Raw genomic sequence first — 12695 nt, forward strand, 5'->3', positions numbered from 1 at the left:
AAAAATAAAAAAAAAATAAATAAAAATACATAAAAGAGGCTCTCTGCTCCTCCCCATTCGACAGACAGTCTGCATCTCTGGTGTAGTTCCAGCCGCGTCCCCAAAACATGATGACATGATGGCGGAGGTCAGAGTAAACAGATTCAGCGTATTGGGCACCTGGTCACCAGGGCTGCTTTTAACTCTGGCATAGTGGATACTGTTGCCATTAATGACCGCTCCATTGACCTCAACTACATGGTCTACAGGTTACAGTATAATTCCACCCATGGCAAATTCCACAGCACAGTCAAGGCTGAGAACAGGAAACTTGTCATCAATGGAAAGTCCATCTCCATCTTCCAGGAGTGAGATCCCGCCAACATCAAATGGGGTGATGCTGGTGCTGAGCATGTTGTGGAGTCCACTGGAATCTTCACCACCATGGAGAAGCCTGGGGTTCACTTGGAGGGTAGGGACAGGGGGACGGTCATCATCTCTGCCCCTTCTGATGATGCCCTTATGTTTGTAATGGACGTGAACCATGAGAAGTATGAAATGGTTGGCAATGCCTCCTCTACCACCATATGCTGGGCCCCACTGCCCAAGGTCATCCATGACAACCGTGGCATGGTAAAAGAACCCATGACCTCAGTCAATGCCATCACTGTCACCATGACATCTATGGAGAGCCCCTCTGGGAAGCTGTGGCATGATGGCCGAGGGGCTGCCCAGAACATTATCCCTGCTTCTACTGGTGCTGCCAAGGCTGTAGGCAAGGTCATCCCTGGGCAGAATACGAAGCTCACTGGCATGGCCTTCCATGTCCCTACCCACAACGTGTCAATCATGGATCTGACCTGCTGCCTGGAGAAATGCCAAATACAATGACATCAAGAAGGTGGTGATGCAGGCATCAGAGGGCCCCCTCAAGGGCATCCTGGGCTCCACCGAGGATCAGGTTTGCCCTGTGAGGTTAACAGTGACATCCACTCTATCATCTTTAATGCTGGGGCTGGCATAGTCCTCAGTGACCTCATTGTTAAGCTCATTTCCTAGTATGACAATGAATTTGGCTACAACTGGGTGATAGATCTTATGGTCCAGAGGGGCCTCCAAGGAGTAAGAGCCATCTAGACCACCAGCCTGAGAGACAAGAGGAAGAGAGTCCCTCAGCTGCTGGGGAATCCTTGCCCCAACTCATCCCCCAACACACTGAGAATCTCCCAACCTCTACCCAATTTCCACCCCAGACTAACTGAGAAGGACAGGGTCTTGGGGAGCTCTATCTTGTACCATCGATGAAGTCTTCTGTACCCCCCAAAAAATACACAAGTCAAAAAGGTAGAAGAGAGGGGGCGCCTGGGTGGCTCAGTGGGTTAAAGCCTCTGCCTTCAGCTCAGGTCATGATCCCAGGGTCCTGGGATCAAGCCCCACATGGGGGGGGGGTGGTCTCTGCTCAGCGGGGAGCCTGCTTCCTCCTCTCTCTCTCTCTGCCTGCCTCTCTGCCTGCTTGTGATCTCTATCTGTCAAATAAATAAATAAAATCTTTTAAAAAAAAAAGGTAGAAGAGGAATAAACCTGGCTATATTAAAATTTTAAAACCTCTGTATAACAAAAGTATCACATACAAAGATAAAAGACAAGCAACATTATGACAGTAGCATGGCAGAATATGTAGGCAGTAGTATATGACATATAAGAAAGTAACATGTTAAAAACTACAATCAGAAGACAAAACAACCAGTAAGAAAACGGACCCTCTGTTTTTCTCACAGAAAAGGATATACACAAATGGACAGTGATCATAGATGTGTGACCTCATCAGAAAGAAAGGAAATGAGAATTAAAATTTTCAAAAGATACCATTTCCATCCATAATACTGTCATACATTAAAGAGGGAGACAACCAGTTCCGGGGACTGGCACTGGGCAGTGAGTGCTCCCATACCTCCCGGGAGAGCACATAGTGCAGACACATGGTGGGCAGGACCCCAGTGCTGAGACATCAGATGACGACCACGCCTTCACAGACTCTCCCCAAAGAACATTCACACTGGCAACCACCTATACAAGCCAGGGGTTGTCCAAAACATGGAAGCCTAGATTTATTTATTTATTAAGATTTTATTTATTTATTTACTTATTTATTTGACAGGCAGAGATCACAAGGAGGCAGAGAGGCAGGCAGAGAGAGAGGAGGAAGCAGGCTCCCTGCTGAGCGGAGAACCCAATGCGGAACTCGATCCCAGGACCCTGAGATCATGACCCAAGCCGAAGGCAGTGGCTTAACCCACTGAGCCACCCAGGCGCCCGGAAGCCTAGATTTAAAATGAGGTAGAGTTCTACGTACTATGTAATATGGGAAGACCCAAGGCATATCCTAGAGTTAACAAAAGCCCACTACAGAGTAACATATGCCTGGGTGGTTCAGTCGGTTAAGCATCTGCCATTGGCTGAGGTCACGATCCCAGGGTACTGGGATCAAATCCTGCATCAGGTTCCTTGCTCAGCAGGGAGCTGGCTCCTTCCTCTTACTGCTCCTCCCTCTGCCTGCTGCCCCCCCACTTGTGCTCTCTCTCTCTCTCTCGCTGACAAATAAATAAAATCTTAAAATTAAAAAAAAAAACAAAAACCTGCTAAGTAAAAATATTCCCAAACAGAACAAATTACCCCCCACAGATGGGGCGTGAAGGACTACATTAGAGCCAGATTGGCAACAGTGCTCAAAATGACCTTGAACTGAAATTTACATATGTATGTATATCTCTTTTAAACAAGAAAAATGTATTCATAAAGTACTCTCGTGTAACTGAGAATGAACAATAGCTCTGAACTGCTATGCTGCTCTTGGTAAAACTTTTAATCACTTCGGTCTTATTTGCTGACCTAGAAGTGGAAGCAGCAGGACCAACCTGCCCCACACGCTTCAAGCTCTCCAGTTCCACTGTGCTAAGGGCTATGTTATAGACACAGGATGAGAAAACATTTGGCCATGTTCCACAGTTAATTTAAAATAATTTCCTACACAGATTTTTTAAAGGCCATCATTTTTAGAGAGTAAAGAAAAACATTCTACTTTTATTTTTAAAAATTGCATTTTCTAGTTTAAATAAATGGTACTACATCCATACAATAGATTCCTGTGCAGCTGTCAGAAAACGGGGAAAAAAAAAAAAAAAGGGAGGGAAAGTTTTTTTTTTCCCTGTAGTCATGGGACAAACTCAGAAAGACAAAAGACAAAAACAGAAAAACCCAGGTGTAGAATGTTTTGTATAATATGCTACCACCGTGTAAAATAAAGAAAAAAGGTATAAACAAGTGGGACTACACCAAAGTGAAAGGTTTCTGCACAGCAAAGGAAACGATAAATAAACAAAATAAAAAGGAAACCTACTGAATAGGGGAAGATACCTGCAAATGATACATCCAGTAAGACTAATATCTAAAATATATAAAGAATTCTTACAATGCAACACCAAAAAAGCCCCAAATAATCCAATAAAAAATGGGCAGAGGACCTGAACAGACATTTTTCTAAAGAAAACATCCAGATGGCCAAGAGACACATGAAAAAATGCTCAACATCACTCATCATCGGGGAAATGCAAATCATGATGAAATATCCCCTCATTCCTGCTAGGATGGTATCAGAAAGACAAGAGACAATGAATATGGGCAAGGATGCGGAGAAAAGGAAACCCCAGAGCAATACTGGCAGGAAGGTAAATGGCACAGCCACTGTGAAAACAGTACAAAGGTTCCTCAAGGGGCGCCTGGGTGGCTCAGTGGGTTAAAGCCTCTGCCTTCGGCTCAGGTCATGATCCCAGGGTCCTGGGATCGAGCCCCACATCGGGCTCTCTGCTCAGGAGGGAGCCTGCTCCCTCCTCTCTCTCTTCCTGCCTCTCTGCCTACTTGTGATCTCTGTCTGTCAAATAAATAAATAAAATCTTAAAAAAAAAAAAATTAAAATAGAAGTATAATATGGCCCAGCAAAATTCTACTACTAGGTATTTGCCCAAAGAAACTGGAAAACACTAATTTGAAAAGATACATGCAGCCCTATGTTTTTTGTAGCATTATTTATAATAGCCAAGATATGTAAGCAACTCAAGCGTCCATCAACAGATGAACGCATAAAGATGTGCCACATTTAGGGGCGCCTGGGTGGCTCAGTGGGTTAAAGCCTCTGCCTTCAGCTCAGGTCATGATCTCAGGGTCCTGGGATCGAGCCCCGAATCAGGCTCTCTGCTCGGCAGGGAGCCTGCTTCCTCCCTCTCTCTCTGCCTGCCTCTCTGCCTACTTGTGATCTCTCTCTATCAAATAAATAAATAAAATATTAAAAAAAAAAAAGATGTGCCACATTTATACACGTGTGTGTATGTGTATATAAACACACCCCCACATATACACACATTGGAATATTACTCCACCATAAAAAAGAACAAGGTCTTGCCATTGGTGACAACATGGATGGATCTAGAGGATAGTGTGTTAGGCGAGGTAAGTCAGATAGAAAAAGACAAATGCTATCTGATTTCACTTCTATGTACAATCTAAAGAACAAAACAAACCAGAAACAGATTCATCAATACAGAGAACTGGTGGTTGCCAGAAGGGAGAGGGCTGTGGAGGATGGGCGAGAGGGGCGAAGGGGATTAAGAGGTACAAACTCCCACTTATAAAATAAATAAGCCACAGGGAGGTAATGCTCAGCATAGGGATGAGTGTCAACAATACTGTGATGACTCTGCGGTGAGCGATGGTGTCTGCATCCCTGGGGAGCACTGCACAATGTACCGAATCGTCGAATCACTATGCTGCACACCCGAAACTAAAATAATACCGTGTGCCGACTGTACTTAAGTTAAAATTAAAAAAAAAGAAAAGAAAAAAAAATTAAAAGATGGAAAATAAAACCCACAAAGACTTGCTGACAGCGACTGCCTCCAAGAAGGGGCTTGGCTGGTTGGCAGGAAGGACAGTAGACAGAGAGGAACGTGTCACTGTATATTCTTTGTACCTTTAAAAACTCCGGCCAAGTGAATTGCCTATTCAAACGGATGAATAAAGTTTCTTTTAAAAAAAAGCAGTCTCCTAAAAAGTGACACCAAAAATATCACTTCTTCTTTTTTTTTTTTTTTTTAAAAGATTTTATTTATTTATTTGACAGAGAGAGATCACAAGTAGGCAGAGAGGCAGGCAGAGAGAGAGGAGGAAGAAGGCTCCCTGCCGAGCAGAGAGCCCGATGCGGGACTTGATCCCAGGACCCTGAGATCATGACCTGAGCTGAAGGCAGCAGCTTAACCCACTCACTTCTGAACAGTAAGCATTAGAGGGGTGCCTGGGTGGCTCAGTGGATTAAGTCTCTGCCTTTGGCTCAGGTCAGGAGCCCAGGGTCCTGGGATCGAGCCCCACATCGGACTCTCTGCTCAGCAAGGAGCCTGCTTCCCCCTCTCTCTCTGCCTACTGCCCTGCTTACTTGTGATCTCTCTGAAGCAGATAGATAAATAAAATATTTAAAATAAATAAATAAAAGTTAAAAAAAAAGAATTGTTTCAGACCACCTACCTTAAGCGTTTCAGCATGAATTTTATTCAGCTGAGAAACTTCTTGTCGCTTGTAAGCTTTTGTTGCTTCCAAAAGGTTTTCAAGATTAAGATTTGCTTTTTGCAAAGACTGAAGCTCTGATTCCAATTCTAGCTGCTTTTTCCTAAGGGATATTTAAAAATTGAGTATTTCAGGTAATAAGTAATGTCATACACTTGTAGAGTACTTTACACTTTATACTCTCACATAACTTGATATTTAACCCTCTAAATCTAAGATATTCTCAAATTATTACCCTCAATTTCCATTTGGGTAATATTTGGCTATAAGAATTAACTACAGTAGGGACGCCTGGGTGGCTCAGTTGGTTAAGCAGCTGCCTTCGGCTCAGGTCATGATCCCGGCGTCCTGGGATCGAGTCCCACACTGGGCTCCTTGCTCGGCAGGGAGCCTGCTTCTCCCTCTGCCTCTGCCTGCCTGTGCTCGCTCTCTCTCCCTCTCTCTCTGACAAATAAATAAATAAAATCTTTAAAAAAAAAAAAAGAAAAAAAAGAATTAACTACAGTATAAAGCATTTGACTAATAAATGGTAGACCTCCAATCCAAAAACACTAATAGTCTGTGACGATACCACAGATGGCATGTTTTTTTTTTTTTAAAGATTTTATTTATTTATTTGACAGAGAGAGATCATAAGTAGGCAGAGAGGCAGGCAGAGGGGGAGGGAGAAGCAGGGTCCCCGTGGAGCAGAGAGCCAGATACAGGGCTTGATCCCAGGACCCTGGGATCATGACCTGAGCCGAAGGCAGAGGCTTTAACCCACTGAGCCACTCAGGCACCCCAGCACGTTATTTTTAAAATAAACACTTTCTGGGGTGCCTGGGTGTCTCAGTCAAGTGAGTGTCGTCTCTTGTTTTCAGCTCAGGTCATGAAATCAGTCGTGAGATCGAGCCCTGAACTGGGCTCCATGCTCATGCTCCCTGTTTAGGATTCTCTCTCTTCCTGTGCCCTTTACCCCCATGTGTGCTCTGTCTCTCTCTAAAACAAATAAATCTTTTAAAAAATGTAAAAAATAAAATAAATACTTCTATTTTAGGATAGCATAATCTTAATTATACTATGAATGTGGCTTATCTTTGTTTTTTTTTACACAAGGAACATTAAGAATATTAACAAACCTGTAATTTCTAAAAATTCGGACTCAATTCATAACAACATTGATTTAAATTTGGTAAACAGATACGGGTGTATTCGTGAAAACATCTGTATCAGGGGGTCCGGGTGGCTCAGTGGGTTAAGCCTCTGCCTTCGGCTCAGGTCATGATCTTGGGGTCCTGGGATCGAGCCCTGTATCGGGCTCTCCACTCAGCAGGGAGCCTGCTTCCCCCCACTCCCTGCCTGCCTATCTGCCTACTTGTGATCTCTGTCAAAAAAATAAATAAAATCTTTAAAAAGAAAGGACTCAAAAAAAAAAAAAGAAAATGTCTGTTTCATCTAGTTCATTAGATATATTAAGGAGCTTTTTCTTCATGTCAAAACAAGGTAGTTGCTATATGAGAATTAATATTTAACGTAAAATGCTCAATCAAATGGTCACTGTTAGGGGCGCCTCGGTGGCTCAGTCATTTAGCATCTGCCTTCGGCTCAGGTCAAGATCCCAGCGTCCTGGGATCGAGCCCCGCATCAGGCTCCCTGCTCTGCAGGAAGCCTGCTTCACCCTCTCCCACTCCCTTGCTTGTGTTCCCTCTCTCGCTGTGTCTCTGTCAATAAATAAATAAAACCTTTAAAAATAAATAAATGAATAGTCAGTGTTAAACGCTAAAATAAATCCACATTCAAAAATGCTGAGACAGGGGAGCCGGATGGCTCAGTGGGTTAAGCCTCTGCCCTCGGCTCAGGTCATGATCCCAGGATCCTGGGATCAAGCCCCGAATCGGGCTCTCTGCTCAGCAGGGAGCCTGCTTCCTCCTCTCTCTCTGCCTGCCTATCTGCCTACTTGTGATCTCTGTCAAATAAATAAATAAAATCTTAAAAAAAAAAATACTAAGACAGGTAAGCATAAATGTGGATTTATACTTTACCTCGTTAGTTCTTTGTATTCTTCATATTCTTGCTTTGAATTATTCAGCTCTGTCTGAATTTGCAAGAGTTGTGCTTTCAGCTTCTCGGTGTTCACTAATGAACATGGCTCCTTTGGAGCTTTAGGAGAAAATCCTTGTTGACCTGGTAATAAGGAAACAACTTAGTCTTTGAAAGAGAAAGAACAGAACCTGTTTTCTAAGTTCTCTGCTGGGTATTAATTTTGAAGCAAAGAAGGGAAAATGAGAGAGGGATTGGAAAGTGGACCCCAAAGAACAAGAGTCTGTAACTCAGCCGGAGATAAGACACAATGCAGTGTGTCAAAGAGTGCTGGAAGTTGTTTCTGAGAAGCTGAGAAGCCCCAGGATGTAGGGGCATATTGAAGGCAAGACCTTTGCCATCAGGAGAAAGGGCAAACCATGAAGTACAGCACGCATCCGGCCGGTGAGATGTCCGCAGGCCAGTACTGCAGAAATTCGTGCTAACGGATAAAGTGAACAGTCAATAAATTACTCAGGAAAGGAACTAAAGAGCAAAGGCTACACGCTGAAAGAGCTTGGGGTCATCTAACTGGTAGGAAATATTTTCAGGGATTGCTTAGGACCAGATGGATATGTTGAATAGAGTTCTGACGAGTTCCACTGTGGGAAAACATCGTGTAAAGTTGTTTAGAGAATGATCTTTGTTTAGAAGATGGTGGGTTCTGGATGTTGCATGCAACTGATGAATCACTGAACTCCACCTCTGAAGCTAATAATATATTATGTGTTAGTTAATTGAATTGAAATAAAATTTTAAAAATAAATTAATTTTTAAAAAAGATGATGGGATCAAGAAATGACTGTTAGTATCTTTCAAAGGTAGTAAGTCAAGGAATTATTTGAGGTCAAAATGGCCAACAAAATACAGACCATTGTAGGGAAAAATAGCTGAAATAATACGCAAAACCTGATCTTAACTTTGCATCTAAAATCAGTCTCTTCACAACCAAATTTTATTCTTTTATTGAGTCATAACAGAGTGGAAGAAGACTTGAAAAATGAAAAATTTTAAGTGGACACAAACAGGCTTTGTTGCAATTGCAGAATGAGATTACGGTGTTCTCAATTTTGATCTGAAATGACAAAGGCTGAGATGGAATCTGATGAAAGCCCACGAAAATATTCACTCAGAGTGGGGCAAACACAGACTTTGCTGCCAAGTCCCAAGGCATTAACACCAGTAGCTGCCCAACGTGTGAGATTTGATGCCAACTAAACCACTTTTCACAGAGCAAAAGCAGACAGAAATAATGTAGAACTACCAGTGCATGCTGGCCAGTGTAGAACTAACAGGGTCTGGCCAGCACCCACCACCTCAGGACACAAGCACCGAGCTGGGATCAGGAGTCTGACCTACAGACGCCTCTCACACTGTACAGACTTTAGCCAGAGAGGTAAACATTGTCCACTTGACAATCACTGGTGTTCATTACTTAAACACTTTTCATTTCAGATAGTTAAAGCAGGAAAAATTTCATTTAATAAAAATTAAGAGAAATATCTGAGTCAAACTTTTAGCAACCAAAAAGAACCATAACAAGTATTTTGTTGATAACGTCTCTTAGCCTGCATAACTCAATACTACGAGATTTATGAGAAAAGAGTTTGGAAAATGCCTTTTGGTAACATAAAAGCCTAAGTATGTACATAAGAAATTAGCACACTCAGGGGGGCCTGAGTGACTCAGTTGGTTAAGCGTCTGCCTGCAGTTCAACTGGTCATGATCCCAGGGTCTGCGGGTCTAGCTCTGCATCCAGCTCCCTGCTCAGCAGGAAGCCTGCTTCTCCATTTCCCTCTGCTGCTCCCCCTGCTTGTGCTCTCTCTTTCTGTCAAATGAATAAATAAAATCTTAAAGAAAAAATAAAGAAAGAAAGTAATTAGCATACTAGGTCTTGAGGCCAAAAGGAAGACCCTACCGGTAAGACAATAAAATGCTTTTTCAACAGCACCCCCTGTCACCACGTCCCTAGAAGACATGTAGACAACAATCATTTCTTACCCTTGTCCTTTTTCTCTGTGCCAGATATTTCAGAGAAAGCTTTTTCTAGTACAGCAATGGTCTGGGCATCCATTTCTTGGGCTCTTTTCACAGGCTCTAATAATCTCAATCTTCTGTTCTCCTCCCTGAGGGAATGGTTTTCCATAGCATATTTTGCAACTCTGGGATGGTGTTCTATCTGTGACATAGAACAGTTACAGATTTACAGACAGACAGACATTTCCTCAATAACCAGTCTTGCCGCCAAGCCATTTGGAAACGTTAGGAACGCTGCACGCTCTGCACGCAGTGGTCCGCCACAAGGGCTGTGGACAGCAACCTGGCAGTTGTGACCACACGGAGCATGTGCGTAGCCTACGACGCCATTAACGTGTCTGGGCCTGTGCCTTGAAATTTTCACCCAGGCGTGGGCTCATAGGGAAAAACGTGCAAGAGTGTACACTGTGGCCGACTCTTCATGCAACCGGGGCTGTTGACATTAACACACTGTAGCAAAGAAGGATTCGCTCTATCGACCAGGATACCACCTCCTCCAAAATACATTAAGCGAAAGAGACAGCAGAAAAGTATGTACACAAAGTTGCCTTTTGTGTTGAAAATGATTATAAAAGTAAAAATATCCATATTAGTTTGTATATGCATTAAAAAGCCTCAGAAAAGTACAAAAGTCAGAAACAGATTTGATTTTTTTTTTCCCTAATGATGTGCCTGTATTAACTACCCATCCTCCCCAGGGAAAAGGAAAACCAGCATCAAGAAGTTGGAAGGGCCCCAAGGGATGTGGGGAAGAAGCTGGAAGGACCCCAATGTACAGAGACCGCTGATTCAGACAACCACAACTGCTCACCGGGACAAGGGACAAGGGACACTTGCCTGCTGGGTGAGACGCTAATGCAGCATCTCACAGTTCCTCCCCTCCCTCTTATTTTTACCATCATGGAAAATGGGGGGAAGAAGTTGTGCAATCATACAAGTCAGCTAAATTCATTCAAAAACACTTTTCCGTTATATTAACTCACATGAATTTGGTGGCAAACTTCTATTTGCCCCGAACCTCCCTTCTTTTTAGAAATACCACAAATGTCATACACTCACTTGTTCCCGCAGTGTTTGGATTTCGTCCCTTAATTCCGACAACAAGCGATCCTGCTCCGCAGGCAGAAAACTTCCCCGGGATTCCTTGAGGAGCTTCTCCAGGCGCATTATTTGATCCTCTCGGAATTTCACAATCATTTTATTAGATTGAATAAATTTTTCTTTTTTGAGGGTGAGGTCTTCTAACTGGGTAACTTTCTCTACCAGAGACTTAAGAAATTCATAATTTGGTTAAGCATGAAAAGGAATTCAGCCTCCCTGAATTTCCACAAACCAAGCAATAAACACTAACTTGACACTTAATCCCAAGGGCAAAATTAAATTTTCCAGTTTTTCTTCATTTTCTTTATTTACTTGTGCCCTTTATTTCACTCAGAAAGGTGCCATGGAGCAAAAACCTAAAATATCCAGAATGCCCTTTATACCGACTCAGTTTCCTACCTTCTTTTCCTGTTCAGATTTCTTAAAGAACAACATCGCCTCTTGAAAATACTTCATGTAATTAGTCTGATCTTTGTCTGTAATTGATCCAGTAAGAAAGAAAAGAAAAAGGAAAAAAATGTTTATCTCTCAAATTTTAGGACCAAGTATTGAGCTAAAACAGCCTCTGACTGTTCTCAATCTAAAAGAATCAGATTGTCGTACCCAGATCACAGATTTCAAATCAATCCTATCTACATATTAGCGATTCTTTGAAGAAAAATAAGTTCTTTCATCCTGTTTAGTAAACACATACATGTTACTTATGACTGAATCCTGGAAGTGGATCTAAACAAAATTAGTATCTTTTTTCAGCACCTGTGAGGAATGAATTATTCAAGATTATTTCTACACCTCCTTCCCATCACGTCCACAGATATGGGGATATCATGAACATATGGTATCTGTTATCTGATTACAAAGTATGGGCATCTCTAGTTTTACTGTGTTTTGCTGTATCATGCTTTGCAGATACTGCATTCTTTACCAGTGGAGAGTTTGTGGCAACCCTGCATTGACCAAGCCTACTGGTACCATTTTTCCAATAGTATTTGCTCACTTTGCATCTCTATGTCACGTTCTGGTAATTCTTGCAACGTTTCAACATTTTTCAGTATTTTTATTATATTTGTTACAGTTATCTGTCTGGGATCAGTAATCTTTGATGTTACCACTGTAATTACTTTGGGCACCACAAACCATGCCCATATCAGATGGCAAACTTAATGAATAAATGTGTTTTCTGAATGCTTGACTGCTTGACTGCCTGGCTCTTCCCATCTCTCTCCCTCCCCTAGGCCTCCATATTCTGAAACACAACAATAAGGAAATTAGGCCCTTTAATAACCCTATGATAGCCTCAAAGTGTTCAAGTGAAAAAAAAAAACAAAACAGTTGTACATGTCTCACTGTAAACCTAAAGCTAGAAATGATTAAGCTTAATGAGGAAGGCACGCTGAAACTCAAGACAGGCTGAAAGCGAGGCCTCTTGCTCCAAACAGCTAGCCAGGCTGTAAATGTGAAGGAAAAGTTCTGGAAGGAAGTGGAAAGTGTTATTCAAGCGAATCCATGAATGATAAGAAAGCAAAACAGCCTTATTGCTCTCAGGGAGATCTTTTAGTGGTCTGGATAGAAGATCACACGGAGCAAAGCCCTGCCTCTCTCCAATTCTGTGAAGGCTCAGAGAACTAAGGAAGCTGCAGAAGGAAAGTCTGAAACCAGCGGAGGTTGGCTCATGAGGTTCAAGGAAAGAAGTCATCTCCCTAATGTCAAAGTACAAGGCAAAGCATCAAGTGCTAATTTTCCTCTACTGGATCTGGGCAAAGTCAACTGAAAATCTGGAAACGATTCGCCATCCTAGATGCCATTAAGAGTAATCGGGATTCAGAGGAAGAGATCAAAATGTCAACATGGAGTTTGGGAGAAGTGGATTCCAGCCCTCGTGGAGGACTTTGAGGGATTCGAGTTTTCAG

General features: G+C 42.5%; 1 protein-coding gene across 1 annotated transcript in view; it reads right to left on the bottom strand.

Moving 5' to 3' along the window:
* KIF15 (kinesin family member 15) overlaps nucleotides 1-12695 on the bottom strand; it is a 73019-nt gene that overhangs the window by 27123 nt on the left and 33201 nt on the right. The window contains exons 12-16 of the mRNA XM_044253761.1: nucleotides 11185-11261; nucleotides 10744-10953; nucleotides 9649-9826; nucleotides 7611-7752; nucleotides 5551-5692 (exon numbers count right to left, since the gene is read on the bottom strand). Coding sequence (XP_044109696.1) covers nucleotides 5551-5692; nucleotides 7611-7752; nucleotides 9649-9826; nucleotides 10744-10953; nucleotides 11185-11261 — 749 coding nt within the window. The remainder of the gene's footprint in view (nucleotides 1-5550; nucleotides 5693-7610; nucleotides 7753-9648; nucleotides 9827-10743; nucleotides 10954-11184; nucleotides 11262-12695) is intronic.

This window comes from Neovison vison, chromosome 6 (genome assembly GCF_020171115.1).
Source record: "Neovison vison isolate M4711 chromosome 6, ASM_NN_V1, whole genome shotgun sequence".
NCBI classification, from domain to species: Eukaryota; Metazoa; Chordata; class Mammalia; order Carnivora; family Mustelidae; genus Neogale; species Neogale vison.